Below are 27,976 nucleotides of genomic sequence, written 5' to 3' on the forward strand. Positions count from 1 at the left end.
GGATATTGTTGCATATTCCCTAGGATGTTCTGCATCAGCACTGAAAGACTGTACTGCGCCTATAGCCCATATCAGTGATTTGCATTAAATTCATAGAATCGCATTTAGTACATTAATGAAAAATCCTGTATATTTATATCTTGAGCCTCCATTTACTTTCTTATTGAATATGTGAAAAAAGTGAAGTGTTGCATGCTCGTCATTCCTGAATAATAATATGTCGTATTTCATCAAATATGTTTTCCTTAAAAACATTTTTTACGTTCGAAAAGGATTGATCGAATTTTTGATAAGTGGAATTCTGTCGGTTCGAATTTTAGGATGCGTGCGTAGCACTTCAGGAGCTGATCGGTCCCTTATTTTTCGCAGGATCTGCGTTATTTTCAGGTGTTGTGCGGAATTAATAAAGAGTCGACTGTATACACGTTTTCCGCATCGAATTTTGATTAGATTTATCCTCGATGTTCAGAAGGAACGTTATGAGTTTTTCTCAATATCTCCCTAGAAAAATCAAATTGAATACAGGGGAAAAGATAGATTTATGCGAATACTGGAAGAAAAAGGATTTTATGCCTGACTTTTTTTAGAAAAGGGAATAAATTTCATAACCATTTTGTTCGTACTTGAGGTTTGAGCGAATAATAAAATAAAATCATACATAACACCGAGGTATCAAGGATAAAATATTGATTCGAAAGACCAACAGATATTTTGGTGAAAGTGATTTTTCAACTGATCCTGGTTAAGGGTGTAAGTACCTACTACCTTTCTCACCAGGTCCTTCAGTACAAAATCATTATAATTATTTGCAGAAATAGCTTGATCGATTCTTCCCATTTTTGGAAGAAAGCTTCGTATGGAAATTAATAATAAACAATCCACAAAAAAACTTGTAGTTTTCTTGTGGATTTTTTTTGCCAAAAATTTATGGCAATAATTGATAAGAAAAAGCTCGAAAAACTTCCTCTCTGCCCGTCTATGCTTTTCTCCTAGGTATATTGTACCTTTTAATGGTTTTTCGTAATCCAGTCTTGTAGGACAAAAACCCATATTTGAATGTGTTAAACTTTCCGTCAGTCAGTTTCTCAACAAAGGAGAGAAATTAGCGGATGAAGAATGCTAACGCCTCCGCGAAAAATAAGAAGATTAGTGGTTGAAAGAAGGTCTTTCATTAATTTTTTTCGATGAACTGGGTATGGCTAAACGGCAAAGCGGAACCTTTATCGTTCTTCCGGTTTTTAACTTAACGACGTTACGGACTTAATTTCCTATTTGGATTTTACATGGAAGTTCGTGCTGAAATTTTAATGTTTGTTTTCCAGTTCTATTAGAGTAACTATGTTCCATCCCGCTTCGTAATATTCCTGTATTATGTTTTAATCAACCGTAGAAATTTGAATGGGGTTTTTAGAGTTGGCGCAGAATAAAATAGGATTATTATTGCTGGCTGTTATATTCGGATTTCCGTTTGTCCATTTGGATAATTTTGAATTTTCATCCTTAAAAAACGATATTCGAACAGGTGGATTATTTTAATCGATGATTTAATCGATATCACAATAAAATTGAACGTATTTTCCGGAAAACAACAATGTTCAATGTTTTAAGCTATGCAAAATCTCATGGGAAGACCCTTCATTCAACATTAAATCGATACTTTTGAACTCACCATTGAGTTGTGTTTCCATCAGATCCAAAATGAAATTTCACCTCTTCGTAGTAGACAATCTGAAACAATAATATTTCCGTTAAATTATATTATCCATTAGCGAATGACATCGAACAACACAACCTTGACAAAACAGCGATATTTTAATTGAAAAAAATACTATTATCTCAATAACACCCACAAATCAATGGCATTTGAATGGTCCTATTCCTTGAAAATAAAGCCTCCGATGTAGAAGTATCAAATATATGGACTCGTTCTTCTTGAGTCAATTCTATTCCATTAAACTTTTTACGGGCCAAAAAAACATTTTCTTTCGTATACACAGAGTAGCACGTATCTAGTGCGAGATAAAGGATAATTATGCCATAAAATTAACATCACAATAGAAAAACGACATCGGTTGAGATGGGAAAACAGATTCCTGTAGTCGTTAAGGTCCGATGCACCTGATAACTTTAACGGCCTCTGTTGGAATTTGCAACAAAGTTATCTGCTCTATTTTTCGCGTTCGAACGGGGCTTAGGGAAGGAACGAACTGGAGTTTTCCGTGAAAGCTCTTTCAGTGCGATGCAAGTTTAGATGGGTATTTATGTGAAGAGTGATGGGTCTCATCTTTTCAAGTCGCCTATTTCCTGGAATTGTTTTTCGATTCGAATAATTCCCTGTTATATTGAAATCCACAGAAGAAATATTCCTACGTCAAATAATAACCGATTTTTCTTCGACATTTTTCGAGTGAACGGGGGCCAAACGTTGCGTCCTATAGGAAAAAAAAAGCATATGAATTCCCCTTCCAAGAATGAGCCGAATATACAAGATCTCCGATTTTTTGCTCTTGACGGATACCCAGTGAAGAATCTACTGGCATACTGACGGGGTCCAAGGGATGGAGCCTCTTCGGCTAGCGCAGCGAATTTTATCCCTATAAAGCCAATCGAGGCTTCTGCCGAGGTTTTTGTGATTGTTTATAGATCATATACATGGCTTCTGCCAGGTATATGATCTATACAAAATCACAGCCTAAATGGATCCATCTAGAGCAAAAATAACAAGATATAATGAAGGAACTCGTCTCAAGGCCCCAGGAAACTTCCAAACCTTTTTTTGACTTTCTCTTGATATTATTGTGGAATTATTCTGTGGCTTTCTATCCACTAGCTCTCATTGCATTACCTACATCTTTTTATATCAATTTGTCACCCCATTGCAGCCCTCATGCTGTTTCAGTCATGAAAATGAAATAAACTGGTTCTAAGATAATGTTTATCAACATTTAGTGATATTAACTCCAGCTGACAATATAAATAGTTATCCATTTTCTGGTTCCGAAAGTGAACACACTTTCATTTAGAATATCAAACAAATTTTCATTTCAATATAATGCTTGGACTTTGCCAGTATGTCCATCCACTTTTAGTTATAAATTTTGGAAATTTTATAGATACCATTCATAGATATATGTTCGAAATGCAGCATCAGAATTGTTATCAGACTCAGATCCTTCAACAACCATGTACACTTCAATCTCCTAAATTTCAGCCCCCCCACGACCTAGAATCCGCGGAATCGCATACGATCCAGGACCGTCTTGATCCCCGTCATCAATCAAGCCAACAAAGGGTTGTAGAACAAGCCACGACGCGACTCGTGAAGATAACACACCGTGGGTATTATATTCGCGCGACGGCTGAAATACGATCGCGTAAACCGCAATATCTTACTTCGGTCCACTCGAACGGTTATGCATCTTCCGGGAATTGGGACGAGATGGCTCTCGTGCCTCTCATCTGCGAGCTCCAGATGTCTTTGGCACGCCGATAATGCCGCAATTAAAACGACCTAAATGAGGTGCTCCGGTATTAAACTAATCGAATCTTCTGTTCACGTTAACACAGGGCGTTTCGTACTTTAATGGTGATCCTGGGAAAAGGATCGTTATCCTGGGATTATTTTAGGGGATACTTTAGACTTATGAGTATGAACTTTAGGCTGTTTTTGGGTTATTAACTTCAGGCGACATGAAGGGTTTTCAGATAAGAGAGTTCATTTTGAATAGCCCACTATATGGGCAGCTGTCCATTTTAAGGCCATCACTAAAAATGGAACTACAGGAAGTTCCTTGATGATATGCAAGTATTTAAGGGGGCGATGATTCTTGGAGCCATTTCAAGAGAAAAAACTCTAGGGCTATGTTAATAAGCAGAATTATTGCATGTGGGACTCAAAATACCATTAATGATTGTTGAAAATCCTAAACTTGTTCTGTTTGGTTTGGTTTTTGGGCTTTTTTTCTGGATTAGACCTTACTTATTTTTTATGGCCAAAATTGGAAGATATTGATATGGAAGACGTTTATTTCAATAAGACGGCACTACGTACCACACAAGCTCTAGAATATTCGCAATTTTGCAAGAAAAATTTCGTGATCGATGTCAATACTCCACGATCGATTCAAGACCTTGAAGATGAAATTCGATAAGTTATCGAGGACATCCAGCCGCAAATGAGTAAATTGGTTATCGAAAATTTCATGAAACCATCATCATTAATGGCATACCTTCCTCTGGAACATCCAAGTATTTCTACCAAAATATACTCTTTTTTTCATATCAAAATGGAAACTCTTATTGAAAAAACCCTTCATCCTACTATCGATCTACCGTGAAAAACTAACATAATCACGAATTCAGACTTTTCATTCTTGAATAGACATTATGGGTAGGTACTACTGATTTGCAGACAGATATTCTTGAGTAAAAAGACTCAATTAAATGATTCAAATTTGAATATTACAATCATTTATACCTCGTATAACTTGACACATTTTTGTGACGAATTCATACGCATGACTTGGGAACAGATCCAGTTATGATGCTTCTACTAGAAAAGCAACACGAGAAGTTAGAAACATCATTCGAAATACTCCGGCCCGCATTTCCAATGGCTGGAAAATAGGGTGGAAAAATCGTAGAAATGTTTCTCTCGAGAATTTTCCCCTTATGCTAACAAAGATCGGAATATATATTCGGAGGCATTCTACGGAATTGCCGATGTGAAGAAACATCCGGATACGTAGATATATATACGGTTGGTTATGTTTTCTTCAGTTCCATTCATGATAATCAGATTTGGCCCGCCTTTATATTCATGCCAGAAGACCCGCAAACCTCTCATCTTTCCTACTTTTCAGGTGGTTTTCAATCCGACCGTATTGAAATTTGATTCTGCTATGAATTGGATTTTGATGTATCAAAGGTTCGCCCCAGGCAGTTTGATTATTAAAGTTTTCATCGATAGAATTTACGTATGTAGGTAACGCGATGCATACAGAACTTCTTGCGATCATGCGAATAAAGGATTAATTATTTTCTGAAGATGAAATTTTACCTGCATAAATTTGATCCCTAGTGTTACACGACATGACTTCACGAAAAAATAAGAATAGTCATATGAGTATAGTAATATTTGAGAAAAACAAGAAACAACAACTCTGGGGAAGTTTTGAAGAATTTAATTGGAACATGTTGATTTTTTCAATTAATTTTAAGGTAAAAATTACAATTATTGTAATGAATTATTTAGAAATCATTCCTCTCGATCTGTTCCTGAATATATTTTCTGACAATTTTGATTAACAACAGATATATGATTGTCCTTTTTAAGATTTTGAACAAGTTTCAAATAATGTTCAGCATCAAATAAATTAAAAATTTTCAGCTACTACTACGATGGTACGATCATTTCCCCACTTCTATAATTTTTTCTACTTCTTTACTGAATTATAACACCAGGAACAAGAGCACCAAAAGTCTTCGCAATTCAGAATCATTTCAATTATCCACATTTTATTTCAATTCCCGTAAATGAAGGTAACCTTTATTAGTAGATATAATTCGATGTCATTTAGGAATAATATACTCAGAAATTCAATTAAAACTTCCTGAACTTCCAGGTAACTATTCCGAAATTCAATTAACTCCGAAAGAAAAATAAATAGTTCAGATGGTTAGGAAAACAAGTGATAAACTAGAAAATAATTCTCAATCATGAAATTAGTATTTGAACAAATTACCTACTGTCAAAGAATATCATCTCGATATTTCAATTTGCTATTAGGTGACGATTGTATGATGAGTATTGAACTTATTTCAAGATCCTAATTAAAAAAAAAAAAAAAAAGAGTAGGTACAGGATGTACCAAATCCGATGCATTCGTGAGAACTATAAGACTATAAGAGAAGAAATCTTCAAGGACCCCAAGATCCTTTTTTTGTCATCAAGCAGATCATGGATATTTTGATTTGTTCTCGAGTACAGGGCGTTTATGGAAAATGACTGTTTGAAATATTTCACACTATCTGATCTAATCTGCTTTCTGATATCCTATCATTTCGAAAATTGATTGAAAATTGATTACTATACAAATAAACAAATAAACAAAAGATAGGTCGGGATTCCTTGCAGATTTTTTCTCTAAGTCTTTTAGTTCTCGAGATGCTTTCAGTGATCATCAAATTGGGGACACCCTGTACACTGAACGTATTATATGAGATTTGATTTATTATGATGAGTGGATATATTATTCTTCATCTAAACGCAAAATTTGTATTCCATCCAAGAGTTATCGTGTTAACGGTGTCGTCATCAGCGAGTCGAACTTTATCGTTTATGACCCTTCCCGACTCAAAATTAGAATGGTGTCCGGTTTTCAAAAATACAATTTCAATAAATAAGGTTTTGCATGTTAACGTTCATGAATTCCCGAGTAGACAATTGTACAGGTAAATTGATAGGGATTTACAGGTGGCTGTGAGGTTGTCTGTTTCCCGATCGGGCCAATTCCTGTTCTATATCTATTGGAGCGAATATTAATTTGCACGATATGAGCATAACATGGAACAGTAATCTGGAAACGGATGCAGGGACACAACGGGCAATCGCTTCCATTACTCGCATAGGTGGCTAATCCCAGAGCATCGCTCAATATTTATGTCCGATTTGTGTACAACGCCAACCGGTGATATCCCAAAGCAATTGCTTCGCAGATAGACAATAATCACAGGGCTCGTAGAGGAGATAGCGTTCAAAACCCGGCTGAAGCTGGCAACCATCAATTTGATACGTCTATTTTCAAACGCTGCAAGATGCAACAATTCAAATACGAAGATAGCACGTATCTGTCTTTGTGGAGCTAGGATTGCTTTTGTTGCAGGTAGAGCTTACGTTCATCCATTTCAGGAGTGGTGTTCCCGTGCTCTTTACTTCTGCTTAACTCGATTCTTAACTATGGGCTTTATATGATATTGAATAGTCGACCCTTTGTCGAACTTTAACATTCAAGAAGTCGTCCAGATCATAAAAATATTTTATTTTCACGTGGAATTGATTTTACCTAAAGCTGTTATTTTTAATATGGATGCTCGTACAAAGTTTCAAGGTAATCTGACGTGTGTTACCCATCTAAGAATACAGGATGGGCTTCTAAGAACGAAACAGACGAGATAACAGACGAAATGAATGAATTTCTAAAAAATACTGGACACGTTAATTTTTGTTTCAAGCGGGTTAACTTTTAAAATCAAATTCACAACCATATCGCTTCAATCCATTGTCACAAACCCCTAAATTTTGAATATAGAAGATGGGGTCGGTTATATCTAACTTGAAAGGTTTTTCTATCCTGAGTTGAGCACATTAATTTTTTTTCATTTACCTAATCCATTCATATTCGAGATATTCAAATTTGAATTCTGTATAGTACTGGTCATTCCTTTTAGCATACTATGTGAATAATTGAAATTTTCATTAATTTATTCTGTGGTTACGGTGATAATCGTTAACTGTAAGACACTAAACAATAAAATAGTTACTCTTTATATTACTCCTATCAAAAAAGTAAAAATGGTTCATTCTTTGGCAGATAGGCTTGAATTGATTTCTTAATTTTTTTTAAAAATAACGAATACGAGAATTTTACAGCAGATTTATGTAATGAAGTGCTCGTCCATAGAAAGTACGTTTTGGAGTTTGCACAGAAATTTCACCGCTCAACTTTCTCTCTGGAATCATCTAGAGATCGAAATCTATGCTATGCAGCTGGTATTAGTGGAAAAATTGAAATAATTTTCATTACTGTTCCTAAATTAAAAATTTTGAATTCATACTCTTCGTTGAAAATTCCTAACTAGAAATTCTTGCACTACCGTAATTATCTCAAATCCCTAAAACAAGCGCGAAAAAAAAAGGATGAATACCGGCAAAGTCGAAACCGGCTAACTTCCTAATTGACGTGGCAGTTCTCCTGATAAGCAAAAGAGAACAGATTACCCGAATCATGACGTAGGAAATCCCCAATCCCGTCGAGATCGGGAAGTAACGAAGAGGCATGTTTTCTTCCGGAAGAGAGGAGAGACAAATTACGAACCGATAACAGAGCGTAGGATTTTTTTCGGGCGCGCCGTGTGGTCCGGCGAGTCCCGGAAAGTTTGTCAATCGTCCCATATTCCCCCAAGGATGACGGGGGCTGTCAATTTTAATTGGAATTGGATGATGAAAACCCGACCTTCTAGAATTGATCAAATTATGGGAAAGCGTTTGTCGTAAAACTCTCTCTTCTCGCATCAGATCGATCAGCATGTATACAGTATGTCCCGAAAGTAAACCGCCACACATTCACCTTGAATTCAGGTTGAAAAAAACCTGTTGATAAACTATAGGCGATAACGGCTCCGTTTTGGATTTGCAAGGACTCAAAGTTCATTCGGAAAATCTAAAAGAAACACCAAATAATTTCTAATTATTTTCAATACTTATATGCTCGAAATTTCTTTCATTATTTCTGATGCACACTCCTGAGCGTCTATTTATCGAGATACCCACGTTGAATTGTTCTAAAGTTGGTCTTATCATCAATTCTTTCTTTCGAAGCTTCTCTTTCATATTTTTCATCCCGGTACAACCAAAGATATGAATCCAGACCATGGTGAGTGAGGTAGCCATGGAATGGATCCACCTTCTCCAATCCATATTTCTAGATAATTCGTATTGAGCCAATTGCGAATGTTTCATCCATAGTGTGCATTGAGGACGATGATTTTTGAACGAATAATTTCAATTTCTAATGTAACTCTTCTAAAATTCAGTTTATGAACCTGAAGGAAAGATGTGCATTATGGCCAAAAGTACCGTTTTTTCAATTGTTTTTTCGGTTGAATTTCAACACCCTGTAAATCCGAAACAAATCCTTGTTGACCTATAGTTTATCGATAAAAATAGTGTTGTTTTTATAATTTGAATCCATGGTCAACGTATGGCGGTTTACTTTCGGAACAACCTGTGTATTCGCGGTATGTTTTCGCCCATTCCCAATTGGGAACAACAGGGAATGGCTATTCGATTAATCCGGGATGGTTACTTCGATCTCGGAGATAATAAAGTTACGGTTTAACCGAGCCGTTGATTCCTTATTAGATGAGGATTTATAACTATTTCAATTGACGGTAATTAATTGATATCAAGGTGAATTTCAGATCGATAACTCCTTCGCAATGGAGATTCAAACGATCTAGACTATTGTTACTTATGAATTAACCAATATTTAATTTATTCATTTATCTTATTCAATATGAATATTAGAAATAGAGGTTTTTCAAATAAGAGGTTTCATTTTGAATAGCCTGCTATCTAGACCACTGCCTTTTTTTTGAAGATGTCTTAACCTGACATAAAAACTAATCGATTACTGAAAATGGAACAATACACGAATTGAAATTGTTAAAATTCACAACATTAGATTCATCCAATACGAGAAAATGTGATAATTTTAGAGGTATTCAAAAAATCATTTTCAAAGAACGATTACAATAATTAACATTGAAAATAATAAACTAGTTGAAAAACCGAAGACTGTGAGTGAAATGAAACTTTTGTTTTCCATATGTATTTAAAACTGTGGAAATTATTTTCATATAATTTCCATCCATTCTGAATCTATCTATCAGAATATAATAGAGGAAACGATACTTCAATAGTGTATTGTCATTGCATACCGACCAGTATATTCCATATTTTCCATAATGTCATACAATTACAATACATATTAATTAATTGAGTATTCACTAATAGAATGTTATGTATTCCACACTACTGGTCCTGCTGTATCCATTTGCGGTATTCAACAATTCTGATAATCTGTGTTTCAGAAGTTTCGGCCGTTAGGCAAACAAGTATGCGAAGGATTGAGCAAGCACAGGAATGTTCAGGCGAGGGATTCCAAGAGGACATAATGTTCTTCGTAACTTGAACGGTTCCGATACCTCAAATCGTAATCAGACGGTCTAAGATGACTTCGACCTTTCCCGCAGAAGAGTACGGATTTCCTTTCTTCAACAATTTCACGACAGAGGGAGCCCTGCCCAACTTTTCAACCAGTTTTTACAACGACAGTTTTCAAGGTGAATTTCAGAAAAATATTTTATGGCTAAGAAGAGCCTAATTCGACACTTTTGAGTGGAGAACCTAGATAGACAAAAAGTGATATCGGGCAAAATTTTTATAGAATTTTATTGTTCCAGAGTTATGAATTATTTTATTGTATAATTTATTTTCTATTTCAAATTTTTTCATTCCATAAAATGATTTGGAAACTTTTCTTAACGAAGAACACAATGGTATTTAATAAAAAAAATCAAAATAGAACATTGTACAGATCTTATATTAAAGGATCATGAAATTCAAAAACGTAAAAATTAAAAATTTAAACACCCAACAAATATAGTTTTTTCAAAGAATTTTTCTATAAGATTCTATAAGAATCGTTAAGATTCTTGAGAATTTTAAGGTTTTTAAGATTCTTAAAGTTTTTAAGATTCTTAAGATTTTTAAGATTCTTAAGGTTTTTAAGATTCTTAAGGTTTTTAAGATTCTTAAGGTTGTTAAGATTCTTAAGATTTTCAAGATTCTTAAGGCTTTTAAGATTCTTGAGGTTTTTAAGATTTTTAAGATCTTTAAAATTCTTAAGGATTTTAAGATTCTTGAGGTTTTAAAGCTTCTTAAGGTTTTTAAGATTCTTAAGGTTTTTAAGATTCTTAAGGTTTTTAAGATTCTTAAGGTTTTCAAGATTCTTAAGGTTTTTAAGATTCTTAAGGTTTTTGAGATTCTTAGGATTTTTAAGATTCTTAAGGTTTTAAGATTCTTAAGGTTTTTAAGATTCTTAAGTTTTTAAAGATTCTTAAGGTTTCTAAGATTCTTAAGATTTTTAAGATTCTTAGGGTTTTTAAGATTCTAAAGATTTTTAAGATTCTTAAGATTCTTAAGGTTTTTAAGATTCTTAAGATTTTTAAGATTCTCAATGTTTTTAAGATTCTTAAGATTTTTAAGATTCTTAATGTTTTTAAGATTCTTAAGATTTTTAAGTTTCTTAAGGTTTTTAAGATTCTTAAGATTTTTAAGATTCTTAGGGTTTTTAAGATTTTTGAGGTTTTTAAGATTCTCAAGATTTTTAAGATTCTTAAGGTTTTTAAGATTCTTAAAATTTTTAAGATTCTTGAGATTCATTTTTATATTGAAAAAACGATTTTTTTGGTGAAATCAACGAATATTCATTCTATTGTAAAAAGGAAGGATTAACGATAGAAAACGATACCAGCCAAGTGACCGCCCTTTTCATGAAATATTCCAGTATCAATTCGCGACTGTAGGTACATTTGTCCTCAAAAACTTCACAAACTCCATTTTTAAGGTCTTGAGACGATTCTGAAGCATTGGCAAAGACCTTATATCCTTTATGTAGCCTTAAATAATGAAGTCTGAAGGTGTTATATCTCAAGATCTCCGTGGATTCATTTAACATTGGAAATAATAAACCCAACTGTGTGAAATAATCAAATTTTTTTTCAGAGACGAATAGATTCATCCTTCCAGTATGGCGTCAGGTTTTATGGACCATTCTTTATGGCAGTATGGTCATAGTAGCAACTGGAGGCAACCTGATAGTGATTTGGATTGTTTTAGCCCACAAACGAATGAGGACAGTCACGAACTATTTTTTACGTAAGTCATCGATTTCAGATTTTTCGATTTGTTTTCTAATTGACTTCAAAGTTTTTGATAGAAGATTTTTCAACGAAAATTACATATGACTTTATGTTCTGAAACCCTTCTCCTTTCAGGTCTTTTGGAGTTATTTCTGATATGGGGCAATTTTTTGAATTATGAAATTCGACTTAATATCTCTTTCGACTTGTTCTAAATTGTCATCACAAAATATTGAAAAACGATAGGAAAAGATTCATAACGATAGGATTTGTATTTAATGATGAAACTAATGGCAAGATAAGGTTCAAGAATCGCAGCGGATGTTGAAAAAAAAATGAAAATACTGTCTATGACTCATTTCCGATCTTCACAACAAGATTCGTATTCTCTCGCATTCCTCATCATTCAAGAAACCGGTTGCCATATTACATGAGATTGTAGCATATTAATTGAAATTGTGCAAGAACCGGCTAATTTTCTATATTACGTTATTCAATAGTTATCTATTAATTCATTAGAAGTATATGCACCGATAGTTAAAAAAAAATCATATCCTATATTATCGGTTCATAAGATAACAACACAAATGAAGGTTCTACAAATTTCATCACCATATGGCGAAATCCATTATGTTTTCGCTTGAACAGCTGTTTTTACGAGAAATGCTTATTCGAGGAAACAAAACAACATATACCTACTGACATTTTCCGGAGTGTTTGGTTCTTAGTTAAAAATTCAAGCGAATATCTGAAAAACTAATCAATATTTCATTGGGATATATTCGTGTATATAAAAAATAACAATTTGTACCTTTCAACAAAATTTCATTTTGAGCTATTTTTTTGAAGAAGTTCCTTTTTAGCAAATATAAGATATACAAGGCGTCCTAAATTGGAGGTACAAACGAAAATGATTCCTAGGATCATTTTTAGAAAAAAAAGTCCTAAGACATGGTCCTACAAACGCTTTGTTTTCGGAATACATTTTTTTTTCTCATAGCCCCATCCCCTTCACAAAATATTCAACTTAAATTTGGCAAAGATATTTCAATTTAAAGTTTTCATCGTGTGCTATGTGAATTTTGAATGTGAATATACCAAATGTGTAGGAAGATTAATGAAGATTCGATAAACTGGCATAATCATCACAAAAAAGTAGGACTACGAAAAACACCACGTATCTCAATAACAAAGCGCTTGCGGGTTCATATTTATAGGACTTTTTTCTTGAAATTATCCTCTCATTTTCCTTTGTACCTACAATTTAGGACCACCCTGTATGAATAACAAGAAAAGAAAGTAATTTCCACTTTGTCTTATTCAATCAAACGTAGATATGTACCTAGTGAAAATTAATAGAACCTAAACTGTAGTGATATGGAATATCCTGGGAATTAGGCCGAAACTTGGACAAACGCGAAACTTTATACCTCACGCGGTTGGTTCATTTCAATTATGTATTTATCATAAATGTACTTGTTGCAGTGAACCTGTCCATAGCAGACACGATGGCTTCGACCCTTAACGTGACCTTCAACTACGTCTACATGCTGAATTCCCATTGGCCTTTCGGCGAGTTATACTGCAAAATCACGCAGTTCATTGCGATGTTGTCGATCTGCGCTTCGGTCTTCTCACTGATGTCCATCTCTATTGACAGGTTGGTATGCAAGCAGATCTCCGAATCGATAAAATGATTTTAAGAAATGCCCAGACACTTCGAAATAAGGTACAATTTCAATTGTAGGTAGTAGATGCCTCAAAAGAAGTTCAAGTCAAAAAAAAACGATTGAAAAAAATTTGACTTTTTTGCCAGAAAATTGCTCGTGGCTCAGTCTCATTGGACATGAAAGAATTTGCTGCATCCTACGAGAACCATGTTCTTTGGTAAAGCAAAGCCATATGAGTTGAGGCCGAGAGATGTTGAACGGCGTTTGTTTGTTCATTACGATAATCCCAAGCGCAGAAAATCATGGGGATATCTCGGCCATGCTTTCACGTCGGCGGTCGAACCGTTTCCAAGAGGATGCTCAGTATTTGGCGGGAACAGTTCGGCGAAGTGTATTGTGAGTTGTTAAAACCGACTGAATCGATCACAGGCGATCGTTGTCGAACACAATCAATGCGTTTGAGCCGAGCATTGAAAGACAAACGGTCGCAATACAACGAGAGACATTATAGAGTGATTTTACAGCATGACACTGCTTAACCCCATGTTACGAAAGTGGTCAAGTCATACTTGGAAACGTTGAAATGGAAAGTCCTACCCCACCGGCCGTAATATCCAGACGTTGCTGACACGGACTATCACTCGTTTCGATCAATGGCACACGGCCTGGCTGACCAGCACTTCTGGTCTTATGAAGAGATAAAAAATTGGATCGATTGTTGGATAGCTCCAAAAGATGACCAGTTCTTTCAACGCGGGATTCGTACGCTGCCCGAAAGATGGGAAAAACTAGTGGCCAGCGCGATGAACAATACTTTGAATCATAAATGTCTAACCAGTTTTTCACAATAAAGCCTCAAATTTCGGAAAAAAACGGCGGAACCAAAGTTTTACGCTCATGTACATTCAGGTGTCTAGTCCTTTTTTACGGTTGATCTACGAGCAGAACATACTGTAGATCACAAATACGTCAGTTTAATACCCGCGATGTCAGTTATTTTTCTGGGTTCTACCTCGTCCATCCTACCCCAAACATAACTGAAATATTGACGAAGTAAAAGCAACTCATTAAACGCCAGGTTACGACTGAAGACAACATAATCATCATAATCAACTTGTTGATTGGGTATAGAAAAACGAGCGATTTGTCGCATTCACCACGGTATCAAGCTGTGCCTTCCAGCTAGGCGGAGAGGTCGTGCCAACATGAATAAACCAAAAACCGCCTCGCACAGTTTAAAACGCGAATTTAATTCGCGACTTTGGGGAAATTTATTCCTCCTAATTCAATTCGTAGGGAACAACGTGGGCCCGATCCGAAATATTGGCGAGTTTGTTGATCGCCCCACCCCCGCAACTTTCAAAGGAGAGAGGTTAATTTCTAATGAATGTTTGCCTTTGAGATTGGCGACTTCGGCCGGGAGTATGCTAATTTGAGTGAGGGGAACTCTGACATCGCTTCAGGACTTGTTTAATTCGATTTTCCCGTTTCCCAGGTGCAAGGTGTTTTCATGTCGATGAGGCAAACACGATTATATTGCGATATACAGCGTTTGAATTATTGCATTTTCGATAATGTTGCTTGCGCAACAAAGAAGAATGATGGTCATTTTACGAATGAAATGAATCATTTAATTTCGACGTCGATTCATCTGGGACATTCTTTGTGAAACCCAATTCATTCCTGATGTATATTTTCAGGCTGAATGGTTGTGAATTATTTTTTAAATGAAAGTCAATAAGATTCCAACGATATAAAGTCTTTTCCAAAAAGAGGGTTCATTTTAAATAGCCCGCTATCTGGACAACTGTCATTTTTGAAGATGTCATCTTTTGATATTTGACAAGTAGAATAAAATAAAATAAATAAAAACAATAAAAACTTCAACAATTCATTGAAATTGTTCAAATTCAATACAAAAATGGTGGACATTTTGCAGTAACTCCAGTTCGAAAGACTAAAGCACATTTAGGTTTTCGTGAAGCACCTTCTCATTAGTTAGTCTCATTGACAGGATTGCGCTACCAGGATATGATTTATGATTTTGTTATGGCCGGAACTACAAGACATCGATGTGGATGACGTTTATTTACAACAAGACAGGTTACCTGCCATACAAGCAACAAACCAATTGAAATTTTGCAAGAAAAAATTCCTTCTCGAAGAGGTGATCAAAATTGGCCACCGAGATCTTGTGAGTCTACACCTACAGACTATTTTCTTTGGAGCCACGTGAAATGCCCATACACTTAGATGTTCGGTTTCCCCCTTTCCAAGTATCTAATTTCGAAAACTGGACCTCATACCAATCGCGTTCGCAGGTACATGGCCATCATGAAACCTCTACGTCCCCGCATGGGACGCACAGTCACCTTGCTCCTGGCCTTGAGCACCTGGGTCGTCGGCTTCATCGTCGGCCTGCCATCCTGGCTCTTCTACAAGACCTACCATTTCCCCATCTCCGACACCGAGGAAAGGATCATCTGCTTCTCTGAGTGGCCGGACGGCATGACCAACGAGTCCATGATGGAGTACAGGTGAGAAAATACACTAAAACGATTGATGGGGACCGTACCCCTATCATACACATACCGTACGTACGCACGTACCATTTTCGACTCGTATCCTAACATACACATGCCGTGTCATGGCACTTACTGTTAAGTATCTTCTATCTAATAGAGTGGATGGAACTCACTACCGGACCACATTGTCTGCGCCCCAAGTGTCAATATCTTCAAGAACCAGCTTGATGGACTGTTTTTTTTTTCATAATTTGTTTTTTTTTAAACTGTATATGTGTTTTCACGATATCTTTTCTCGTATCTCATACATGAAATTTCTGTTTCGTTTTTGTGGAGTTATGGGATTCGGCCTCCTCCTTTCTCTATTGTAATAATAATAATGTTAGTATCGTTTCCTACTTTTCTTATTTCCACCGATACCTTTTCGAGCAGCTTCTTCTAAATCTTCAATCTTTCATTATTTAATTAATTCTCCGAATGGGTGCCTTATTGAGGAACCATACGTACAGTAAAAAAATAAAAACTTCCAGTGCTTTATTGAATGTTATTTTTCGGGATGGAACCGCCAGGTGTCGAAAATGTTACGTTACTTGCACGATGAAGCGACCTTTACACACGCCTGTTATTTCAGCTACAACCTGGCCTTTCTGTTCGTGACATACGTGGTTCCCATCGGATCGATGACGTTCACTTATGCCAGGATAGGAAAGGAGTTGTGGGGATCGCAGAGCATCGGAGAGTGCACACAACGACAGATGGAGAACATCAAGAGCAAACGAAGGGTAGGCGAGCGAAGCTCACTCGTCTTCAAATCTAATCGAACCTATGGTGAAAAAAAACGTACTGGGAACATAACCATTTCTTCTTATCATTTGAGTGCAGTAAAGAGAAAAAGTCAGACGGGGTCGTATCAGGGAAATACGGTTGTTCGATGAGAATTGTTGGGTTTTTGATCAGCAATTCGATCACTATTGTTACATCTTCGGTTGATTAAATCGACTAATAATCAATACATTTCCCAATACACAAGACTATCTATAGAGTATTCATTCAGAATTTATTGCAACTGAATATTACTTTTACACGACACTGGTCGATTACTAAGCCCGGGCGCATATTGAGATGCAGCCCCGATGCCAGACATTGCTAGATACTGCACTTGGTTAATAAATACCTTGCATTTGCTTGCGTATATTGGGAGATCGATGGGATCGATTTCGGTATTCTTTGTGTTGAAACTCAGGGGTTGTTGTAAATCACTCATTTCGGTTCATGGTCTTACATCTGGGTGGAAATTTTGTGTGCACCTAGATGAAAGGAAGTTGAAAAATTCCCAGTGCTTTTTTGACTGTAGGTAGATCTAATGTAAAGACAAATAGGTCAAATATCGGTTTCTGATATAGGTGGTGAAGATGATGATGGTTGTAGTGATAATATTCGCCGTTTGTTGGCTACCATATCAACTCTACTTCATCGTGACTTCCTATTTTCCCGACATAACTAACACCCCGTATATCCAAGAGACCTACTTGGCCATCTACTGGCTGGCCATGAGCAACTCAATGTACAACCCCATGATCTACTGTTGGATGAACGCAAGGTAGGCTTCAACATTCTTTAATTCAAAGGCTGAACCATGAGATTTTTATTACTTTATAGAGGTCATCCCTAGTTGTCAAAGGTACTTTGCGAGAGTATCGAGATACAAGGAATGATACTTTTTTGCAAAGGGATCTGAAGATACTGAGTGTCTAGATACTACGAAAAAAAAAACTCAGATATGTAATTTGTAAAGAAAAATAAATTAGATACTTCAGAGTAACTAAGATATTGTAAAGTATCTGAAATACTTCAGTTCAAAGTAACTTAGATAGCGTAAAGTATCTGAGATACTTTTTCTGACAGCTCTGATGACAACATAGTTGCCAAAAGGGCATGTCCTTAATTTGCGAAATTTGCAGATTCAGAAGGGGCTTCAAACAATTCTTCTCGTGTCTTCCCTGCGTCCACGTGACACCAGCTACCCTCACCAGGAGAGAGGTCCTGACTGGCAGAAAGAGGTCCTGTTCCGGTTCGCCCGATCACAATCGTATCACAAGAAATGGTAAGGTGATCACCAAATCTCTCACGGTTAAAGTTTGAGCTTTTCGAATTTAAATTCCAAAATTGTGACTGAGACAAGAATAAACGTTATTTTGCATCATGGGATTTTTATTTTATCCAGACTTTTCTTTTTGAAGTATTCATTGGAGGTGTCCCTAAAACATTTTATTTGTGCTTTTTGAACTGATTGATTTTGTCGGACTTTTCAGTTTGTACTTTCATTATTCATGATGAAAGTTCTCCAAGTGAGTTCTTTTGTTCATTATTTAGTAATTGCGTAATTTCATAGTGACAGCTGCCCAGATAACGGCCTACTTAAAAGGAAACCACTTATTGGAAAATCCTGTAGGTATAACATGAAGTTGCAATAATAATCCCATTTCTATGGAAAATTTCACTTAAGGGGGATTACCACCACGTGGTTTTTCGCGTAGCGGTCAAATTTTGTACCCATTCATTTCCCCTCTGGCTCACCTGCGATGATCAAACATTGTATGGTGTACAAAGTTGTAGATACAATCACTTCATCTTCTCTCTTTTTCTTCACGAATATTTTAAAAATATATCAGTGCTTTGTAAAGTACATATCATCAATTCTCTTGCGAAAAATAAAAAGTAACCAACATTTTTTTAAATTTTCATTCGCAAATTGAAAATATTCACTTTCTTCCATGTAGATTATTGTTTGAGGAAATTATATGAAAACCACATCAAAATCGGTGATTTGTGAGAAGAAATATCTCTAATTTCGTTTTGAATTGAGCAGTCACGTGATGGTGTTCTCTCTTAAACAATCCTTTTTTCATAGCGAATGCACCAGAAATGATGTTTCATGGAAAATTGCAATTTTCTTTCATATTTCGAAGATGAAGGAAAGATCGACAGTGGTTTTCCAGTTGTCTCCATCTCTCGAAAATGCTGTAGTTCCGAAAAACCCCACATCGAGTTTGGACCAACCTCTGATCCAATTCGCTCAGCCTAATCCAAATTTTTTTCCAACGTGAAAATAACGAAAAAAATATTCTGTTTTAGGGACGCTTCGAATCACGTTCATGACGACCCGTCCTAGCCCCACAGCATCCACAAACACGTGCTATTCCAACGTACAAGACGACGCGACCAGTCAGGCCTTCTCCAAGAGGAAATGGAGCGGCATGGAGATGAAACAGTTTCCTTCCTCTTGACGCAAGAGACATCTCGGGGAGATGGACGTAACTTCGATGCAGGAAAGAAGGGAATGGATCTGATACAAGTCCTCGCGATCCACCTGCACCAGATGGAATCGCGAGGCGAGCCGAATGACCGTTGTACCAGACGAAAACATCTGAATTTGTGGACAATTTGCACCGTTTTCTCCCAACCTGATTGGATTTGTACTGTTTTTGTACTGTTTCGTTGTTCAGACATCGAAAATTCGTGGAAGATTCGTCCAAAAAGTTTCATGGCCCATGAGGGGATCGAACCCGCGACCTTCGCGTTATTAGCACGACGCTCTAACCAACTGAGCTAATGGGCCAGACGGTTATTGATGTGTTGGTAATCTTGATGTACAAAATTGGTCATATAAACTAAAAAGTTTACGATTATGATAATTGATAATTATTGTATTTGTATACGTCTGAATCCACTTCTCATTTGATCTTCAGCTCCAAATTCATCAAATATTCTTGCGTCAAATACGATTGAAACATTATTACCTATATATTTTTAATGTGATGATGTGGACTAATATCTCAATAATAGGTATATGGACTTAATTATTTGTGAGACTGAAAATTAAGTTGGAGCATGTAAAATTTTCTGTAGTAGGCTATTTTATTCACACGAATGTTTTTTGTTGAAGTCTGCGTGTTCGTATTCTGCTGAGGAAATTTGTTCGAAGTTTTTAAGGGGAAAATCGAGCGCTTATATGTACCTACCCAACCTGAGTGTGATAAATAATCAACTACAAATCCAATCGAATTAATAATACTCAAATAACTGTTATTTTTCTACGAAAATGCTATATAACTGCTTTGAACTGATGTTCCTTATATTTTCTCCAAATTTCTCGAAAAATTCAATCACATATCTTACCATAGAAAGATATAACTTTTTAATACTTTTTCCCAAAGAAGAAACCAAAGAAGAAATAAAATGTCATCGTTGACCATATTCTATGAAACCAGTAAAAATCCGGAAAAATCCTTCATCTAAGTTTCTTTGAACATAAATGTAAATTTCGAATCTTAAGGATGTGATGTAGAGAGATTGAAACGTCTCATCATATGTGTAATTATGTAATATAGGACTTGTGTGAAAATATTCTATGGATCTTGTGTTATAAATTTCTGAGAAATCCTCAGAAGAACCAAATGGTAAAACCATATTATGTAGATAGGTGAATAAAAAATGAATGATTTTTCTACTTCTTCTTTCACGTATCCTCGTCCTTTAAATAGAAAATGAGTAGATATAGGTATACCTTAAAGAATATTTCTATAATCTGAGAGTAACTTTGAACAACTTTTACTGAAATAACTCATTTCTCAATGAACTGAACATAATGTTACTTAAACTAAACTACAGAAATTAACAAACCTGAAACTAAAATTGAGAATTGAAGGTTTCTATCTTCTAGTTTACACTATGAAGCAAGTATTTCATGACAAATTGAATTTCTGAAAATAAAACAAAAACTCGAGGTGAGTTGATTCGAAATAGACAAATTCATTATCAGAAAATCATAATTTATAGACACAACATCATAATGTATATAGTGGATGTATTCAATAAAACGAGTTGAACATTTTTTGTATATTCTTAAGGAGAGCTTCGGATTAAAAAAATTAAAATCACAACCAACCTTGAAAAATGCTGAACCTATATTGAATGTCAAAATGAAACCGCAGATTATTTTCAAAAAATCTAAACCTCCTGAAATTTTGTTCAGATACGTTTGAAAATTTGTAAAATGCACGAACCGAATGAAAAACAAATTCACACTATGATTCATCTTTTCTTCCTTCCTCTTATCAATTTCATGATTATGTATTATCCAAGTTTGTTGCCAAATTTTCGATTTTTTGTTTAATCAAAGCCTAAAAAATACAAGGATCTGGTTTTCGTACTAGATATCATTGAGACACAGCAACAGAAATTTAAAAGTGAACAAAAAATCTCTCGTATATAGCTTGATGATCTAGGGCACGATCTATGAATTTTAAAGTCAAAAAGATTCATTTTATTTCGAAATGAATTAAAATCGAATTTTGATACAACCATGTAGGCATTTTACGATCAAATGATTCTGCAGTGTTTTTGAAGACTGATATTTAAACAAATCGATGTGGACATTAAATAGAACGTGAGAATTGAACATATGAAGAATTAACGGTTTCAAATCAACATTTTTTCCGTTCGAACATAAGGAAAGCCATTAAAGTGATATATGAGGAATATTAAAACCGCAGTTTAATCTTATTTTAGCTTGAAAGGATGGCTATTTGATGTTATGATCTTTCAGATTAGTTGAGCGTCTTATTGGAATATAGTTGAAAGAAAGATAAAAAAGTATGTTTCGAACTTGGGATGAGCCAAAATTTTGGGCTGCTTTGGAAGAGATCCACAAGCATCGTCTTCTAATTTTAAAGAAAAAGAACGAGTGTAACAACGAATATGTGGCTCTGAAAGACATCCTCTCCTGGAGCATCTATTCAGGGCCTTATATCTTAGGGATGTTGGGTTTTATTTGGAAAGGATACTCAGGTTCGAATTTTCCACTCATATTTTTTAATTATTTGTAGTTCATTTGAATATTTCCATCTTCTCTGTAATTTTTACAGTTCATAGATCTAAAGGGTTTTTACTTGACAGCTTGCAGAGAACTTGAAATAATAATACAAGACAGAAATATCGTTGGAATGAATTTTTATTATTAAAATCGGGTAGATAATTTCATGGTATTTTTTTTTAAATTTATTTTCCGAGATATGTCCGCCGTGGATTTACATAGTTTTTTCAATAATTCCAATTCTTCACTACTTTTTCCAATTTTACTATTACACCGGTGGATCTACCTTGTAGGTAGATCTAGCCTATAAGTAGATCGACCTTCTAGGTAGATCCACAATGCCGGTAGAGGCGGTAGATCAACATTGCCGGTAGATCCATATTGCCCATAGATTCACATTGCCCATAGATCTACATGCCGGTAGATCCAGTGCGCATAAATAATAGTATAATCTCCAATTTCAGATATCAAATATGCCTGTCTAATGGGTATTCGACAATTGTACACACTGTATAATCATTAATCATATAATGTGTTTCTTTAGAACTTATGCAATAGAAGAATAACCGTATACCTGAAATGATTACTTCAACAGTTATCGAGAAAAACTTTAAATGAATAAAAAACCGCAATTTGTTACTGTTTGGAGTAGTCTGTGACGGTAAACACAGAAAGAAACTAAAATTCGATGTCTGAAACTCTAAATTTGACATTTCTTGAATTGATTATTCGTAATTGCAAATTTTATTGGTTTATGGATTCCTCAAAAATCCGAACGAACAATTAATTAGAATTCATTAAATGTCAAATTTATTCATCGAAATATGGAATTTTTGTTTCTTTCTGTTTTCCGGAAGTCACAGACTACACCACACAGTTAGAAATTGCGGGTTTTCCTCATTTGAAGTTTTTTCTCGATAACTCTTGAAGTATTCATCTCAGAATAGGGTTTGCTTGAGTAACCCCCCTATTTTTATACGTAGAATTGACTGAAATAATAAAAAATATATTTTGTATTTGAGTTGTCCAAGTTTATGATATTCTGATGAACACCCTGTACATGTTAAGCCCAAATCGCAAAGACCCTTATAATGATACGTCTTTGCACAATGGGAAATGAAATAGGTTTTCTCCAGAAAGAAATATAGAAATATTCGAAAAAATGTTTACATCTCCATCATTTTTTTTCATAAGTATCCCATTAACTCATGAACCATTGAGTTTTTACCCAACGTATGGCTGAAATTGTCATTTTCATATCTATCTAATAATGCAATAATATACTGGGTGTGCCATTTGAAATAAGGAAGTAGGTAGTAGTTTGAAAATATTGTATATCTAGTCTAAGATCCAGTAAACGGCAGACCACACATATTTCTGCCACCACTTCACCCCCGCAAAAATCGTCCTCCGTTTCGTTTTTGCATAGCTATAAGAGTGTATTTTGACATAAAAACGGCAGCTTTCCTAAAATACTTTTTTAGTGACAATTTTCACACCTGCCTCTCAGCTAGCTCCATATCATGGTCGGTAGGACTTACTGAGGAAATTTTAGGCTTTCCTAAAATATGTGTGGCTGCCGTCCTTTGGCTCTTAGACTATTAGGGAGAAGGATCATTGTCTCAAACCCCAATATGCAAATTTTCAACACAAAATTATAATTACTTTTCCATAAACGTCTGATAGGCCATCGCGTTGAATCACCCTGTATAATATATGATATTTATTTTTGTAAAACAATAGCTGTCTGAAAAAAACACGCAAAAACATAAATTTATATGAATACTCTGAAATCACCCAAACAGTAAATCAAAACAAATTTGATCCGTTTCAATATTCCGTAGCATTCAGCGCAAAAAATATAAAAAACTGACAAAACCATAAAAAAAAATTCAAACTAACTGCGATTTGAACCAATCGCAAGATTTTACGGCCTCTTATATTATGAAGGCATCAAAATTTCATGTTAGTGAAAAAAAGTGTTGAAGAATTTCCATGATTTTCGTCTGATGAACCGTTAAATGAGAAGGATATCGAATATTCATATTTGTACCTACCGTTTTTATTTCCTCATATCTGTTCAAAGTGAATTATTTCCATCATTCCTTCACAAATTACATGAAACGGAATACTATAAAATTTGGCAAATTTCCATGGAAATCTCAACAAGAAGCGTGAATATCATCATAAAAGGGCGGTAGCTACCATTCCGGTCCATTCTTTTCTTATATATTTCTTTAAAAATTTCTCAAATATCCAAATAATACTTGTAGAGGCTTCTGCCAAACGAAGTAATCGCCGACTGACACAAAACGATTCTGTTTGAAAATATCATCTATACAAAATATCACCTATACTCTGAAAGCCATCGATGGATGATATCAGTGAACACAGATTTAAGAGAAACGTCAGAATGATTAGGAAATTACACATTTTTGTGTGATTTTATCGAGAAAGCGTAGATTATATATAAAAATAACACATGAAATACCTGTAATCATCCTTGTTATCTGTTTGTAAATCTGCAATGTCCTAATTATGGGAAGAAACCATGATATGAATGAAGTTTGACCTTGTACACCCTCAGTCCAAGTATTTTCTATTACAAATAACACCTGTAGGGGATCTGAATCATCGTTTCTTGCATTTTTCCTGTCGATTCGACCAAAATTCAAGATGGTCGACCTATACTCTGAAAGCCATCGATGGATGATATCAGTGAACACAAATTTAAGAGAAACGTCAGAATGATTAGGAAATTACACATTTTTGTGTGATTTTATCGAGAAAGCGTAGATTATATATAAAAATAACACATGAAATACCTGTAATCATCCTTGTTATCTGTTTGTAAATCTGCAATGTCCTAATTATGGGAAGAAACCACGCCATGAATGAAGTTTGACCTTGTACGCCCTCAGTCCAAGTATTTTCTATTTGCATCTTTTAAAATTCGAAAAACAATCATATGGGGGCATATTTCTTATGGATATCTCAGTCAAATATCGAATTCCTGTAATTGAATCGATATAATTAACCGAATTTATCATTGTTATTCAATCGACGATTCGGAATATTTTAAAAACGTCAATTGCCGCGATCGTTCCTACACGACTAAGATGCATAGAATCCCTGGTATGTTTACTGATTCGATTTTGTTTCAGACTTTTTGAGATATCCACCTGTTGCTTTGGTGTTCAGCTTAACCAGAGTTCTGTAAGCTGACGTTTATCAAAAATTTTCGAATTCTCGCTATCTGCCTGGTGCCGTTCAAAATTGAAATACAGATTTTAGACATTGCAAACTTTCACAATGATTTACAATTCAGTTCCTATCAAATTTTCAAAGAAATGAATAGAATATAATGACTATTGAAGATTGTCAAGAGCATAGAATATAAAATATTATTGTTGTATTGTATATTATTATCCAAATTGTCACATTTCAAATTCATTGTATCGTATATTATTATCAAAGTTCACGAGAGACGAGCATCGAGAGAAATGTCCAATGTAAACAATCTCTCAAAATCAAGCAGGTAAATCTGAAAAATCTCCCGTTTTGTTTGAGAGTTTTACAGGTACAAGTAGACACACCAGGTTTTCCATGCATCTTAATAGTTAGGTATTCCCGAAAAATCGCGAAACGGGAATATTCGCGTTAGTTGGTTCGAATTTTTCGCTTTCTTTCGGTAGTTTCAGTATTTTTCGTTTCTCTCTCCAAGTCGAGAATACTCGACGACAAAATACCTCCAAAATTGTCATTTTTCCGGTGGGTGGAGCCTCTATTATTTTGATATAGTATATATGCCATATGGCCCCTCTTATATACCATTTCAGCGATCAGTTCAAAAATAAGTAATCTAAGTTTTACGCTAGAGACCATCGATTTATATGGGATTTTCATTCATTGTGAAGAGTTCAAAATTGCGAAAAAAACCTTTTTCATTAATTTTTTCAAGATGGAAAAAAATTAGATAACATTTTATTGAAGAATTAATCAATGTATGTATGATATAATATAACATTCCAAACAAACATTTTTTTTATTAATCACACAAAAATTTCAGACAAATGCACCCTCACCAGAATCCGGTTTTTATAAAATTGAAAATAAAGAGATAAATACGTATTTGAATTCTTGGATGTGATAGAAAAGGACGGTGAATCAGAGGGATTGCTCCACTCATCCTGAAAAGGGGTGGGATCTCATAAAAGCTGAGAGGAGAGGAGTAGTTAAACTTTTGTCTCTCAACGGGAGCTGAAGATGCTGGTGTTGATAAAAAAACCTTCGACCATTTTAGCCAAGTTTAAAAAAATTTTTGTGCCTCTTCCATATTCCATATTCAGAACTGCCAGCACGTAGTTCAATCATGAATTAATCTATTCATAACGCCAAGCCATTTCATTTGCTCAATTTACAGGAGATTTCTTGAATAAACTTAGGAGATCGATGTAAAACTCATATTTTTATCCTTTGAAGATGAAAGAGTGCGCGCGAGCAGAATTATATGCACTGCGACTCGTGCGTATCAAGCTCAAGGAATATCAAGTAGCTTAACATCGAGTCAAGCTGAATATCTCAAATCAAATCAAGTATGTAATTTTTCATGAGCTTGAATTTCAAGTCAAATATAGTTGGTTGAAATATCTAGCTACTTGACTTAATGAATCCCTAGTCACATGGTATAAACCCCCCTCAATCACTAATTCTAAAGCAACTTAAAGAATCTAACAAGGGAATTCCAGATGGCTTACGCAATGAAGTGGCTGTCGCCTTCCAGACCATCTTCACCGCCATCATCTTCCAATCATGCTTCACTTTCTACCTGTTGCTGGGAGGCAGATTCCAGAAACTTTTGAACAACATAGACCGTATGACGGCTCAGGTGCCGAACGAGATCCTCAAGAACTACGTCCAGCTCAACAGGGTCACCTTATTGATCTTCTACGTGACCATGGCCTGCAACGCGAGTGTGAGCGTGAGCACATACTGGTTAGATGGGCACTGCGAGGGAAGGCAGAAGACTAGAGACCCGAGATACGTGTGCGGCCAGATGAACTACTTATGGTACCTTCTGTTTGTTTTATAATATAACAATTATAACATTTGTCGATGTTCATCAAAGGGTTTCCAATAAGAGGTTTCATTTTGATATTGAGAAAAAAACGAGTATATTCTGGGAGAAATCAAAGGATGTTTAATTCGTTGTAAAGGGGAGGGGATGTCATTTACATGGAAAATGCAAAATAGTCACCGTGGCTACGGTACCAGCACCATATCCCCTTCATAAAATTTTCCACCACCAATTCGCACATTTATGGCTGCATTTCCTCGCAAACTTCACGAATAAAGCATTGGCAAAGAGCGTATCTTTGACGTTGCACAAAACGAAAAAGTTTGAAGGTAAGATCTCGGTAGTCAATTGTAATCACCTCTTCGTGCTTGTGTGGCACATAGTGCCGTCTTGTTCAAAATAAACGTTGTCCACACCAAAATCTTTCAATTCAATTCAAAATCTTCAAAATCGCACCGAGCAGTGATTTTATATACATCAGTACGTGGATTCTTAGCGAAATGACTATATAGAGATAAGACTGGTTTTGCTCACAGTTTATAGAAACAGTTGCACCAAACTCGTGACCTTTATTGAGAGTCTACAGGGTAAATTGTACGATTCAACCGATTTTTCTTTTATTCATAACTTATGGGTATGGCTTGATCAATATTGATAAAATTTTCAGTGTAGAACACTATGATTGTCAACTTTCAATAATTCCAACACTTTCTCAGACATACAGGGTGGGAGTTATGATAAGTTCAGATTAAATTTGCAGGTTTAAAAAACACCCTGTACATTCCGTTTTCAAAATTTCGCTACCTGCTTCAGATTCTACCATAACTTTATATTACTGGAGCGTTTTTATTTTTTTTGGCACACGTCCAGTTTTTCTAGAAAAAATTTTTAAAAATGAACATTATCGTTATTTCGCTGCAAGGCTGTGAGAATATTCTGAACTAGATAGTAAAGCAGTATCGTCCAATGATACAAAGCTCTTCCGAATGTATGAAAAATAATTTTTATCAAATTGAGGATGGTGAGAATCATGTGGGCCGCAAAAAAAAAGGTTTTCAAGACTCTCTATGGGGTATGCTGAACATAGTGCGCAGTACTATACTGCTTTACTATCTAGTTCACA

General features: G+C 35.3%; 1 protein-coding gene, 1 long non-coding RNA gene and 1 other non-coding gene across 7 annotated transcripts in view; 1 reads left to right on the forward strand and 2 right to left on the reverse strand.

Annotated features, from left to right (window-relative positions):
- The window catches only part of LOC123681652 (tachykinin-like peptides receptor 99D), an 86,443-nt gene extending 66,038 nt beyond the window's left edge, over positions 1-20,405 (forward strand). The window contains exons 2-9 of one of the 2 annotated variants that reach the window (XM_045619883.1): positions 9,874-10,125; positions 11,570-11,722; positions 13,192-13,366; positions 15,698-15,913; positions 16,533-16,683; positions 17,305-17,501; positions 17,863-18,005; positions 19,037-20,405. In XM_045619883.1, coding sequence (XP_045475839.1) covers positions 10,014-10,125; positions 11,570-11,722; positions 13,192-13,366; positions 15,698-15,913; positions 16,533-16,683; positions 17,305-17,501; positions 17,863-18,005; positions 19,037-19,188 — 1,299 coding nt within the window. In that variant the 5' untranslated portion in view covers positions 9,874-10,013 and the 3' untranslated portion in view covers positions 19,189-20,405. The remainder of the gene's footprint in view (positions 1-9,873; positions 10,126-11,569; positions 11,723-13,191; positions 13,367-15,697; positions 15,914-16,532; positions 16,684-17,304; positions 17,502-17,862; positions 18,006-19,036) is intronic. The other variant, XM_045619892.1, reaches the window with a different exon arrangement.
- Positions 1-27,976, reverse strand: part of LOC123681712 — a 131,816-nt gene that overhangs the window by 100,798 nt on the left and 3,042 nt on the right. For 2 of the 4 annotated variants that reach the window (XR_006747712.1, XR_006747708.1), the window contains exons 1-3: positions 24,602-24,889; positions 24,268-24,468; positions 1,670-1,728 (exon numbers count right to left, since the gene is read on the reverse strand). This is a non-coding gene — a long non-coding RNA (uncharacterized LOC123681712). Of the gene's footprint in view, positions 1-1,669; positions 1,729-24,267; positions 24,469-24,601; positions 24,890-27,976 lie in introns of those variants that run through there. The other 2 variants (XR_006747709.1, XR_006747711.1) reach the window with 1 other exon arrangement.
- Trnai-aau lies at positions 19,447-19,520 on the reverse strand. The gene has a single exon. It is a non-coding gene; the product is annotated as a tRNA-Ile (tRNA).

Source organism: Harmonia axyridis, chromosome 1 (assembly GCF_914767665.1).
Source record: "Harmonia axyridis chromosome 1, icHarAxyr1.1, whole genome shotgun sequence".
Classification (NCBI taxonomy): domain Eukaryota; kingdom Metazoa; phylum Arthropoda; class Insecta; order Coleoptera; family Coccinellidae; genus Harmonia; species Harmonia axyridis.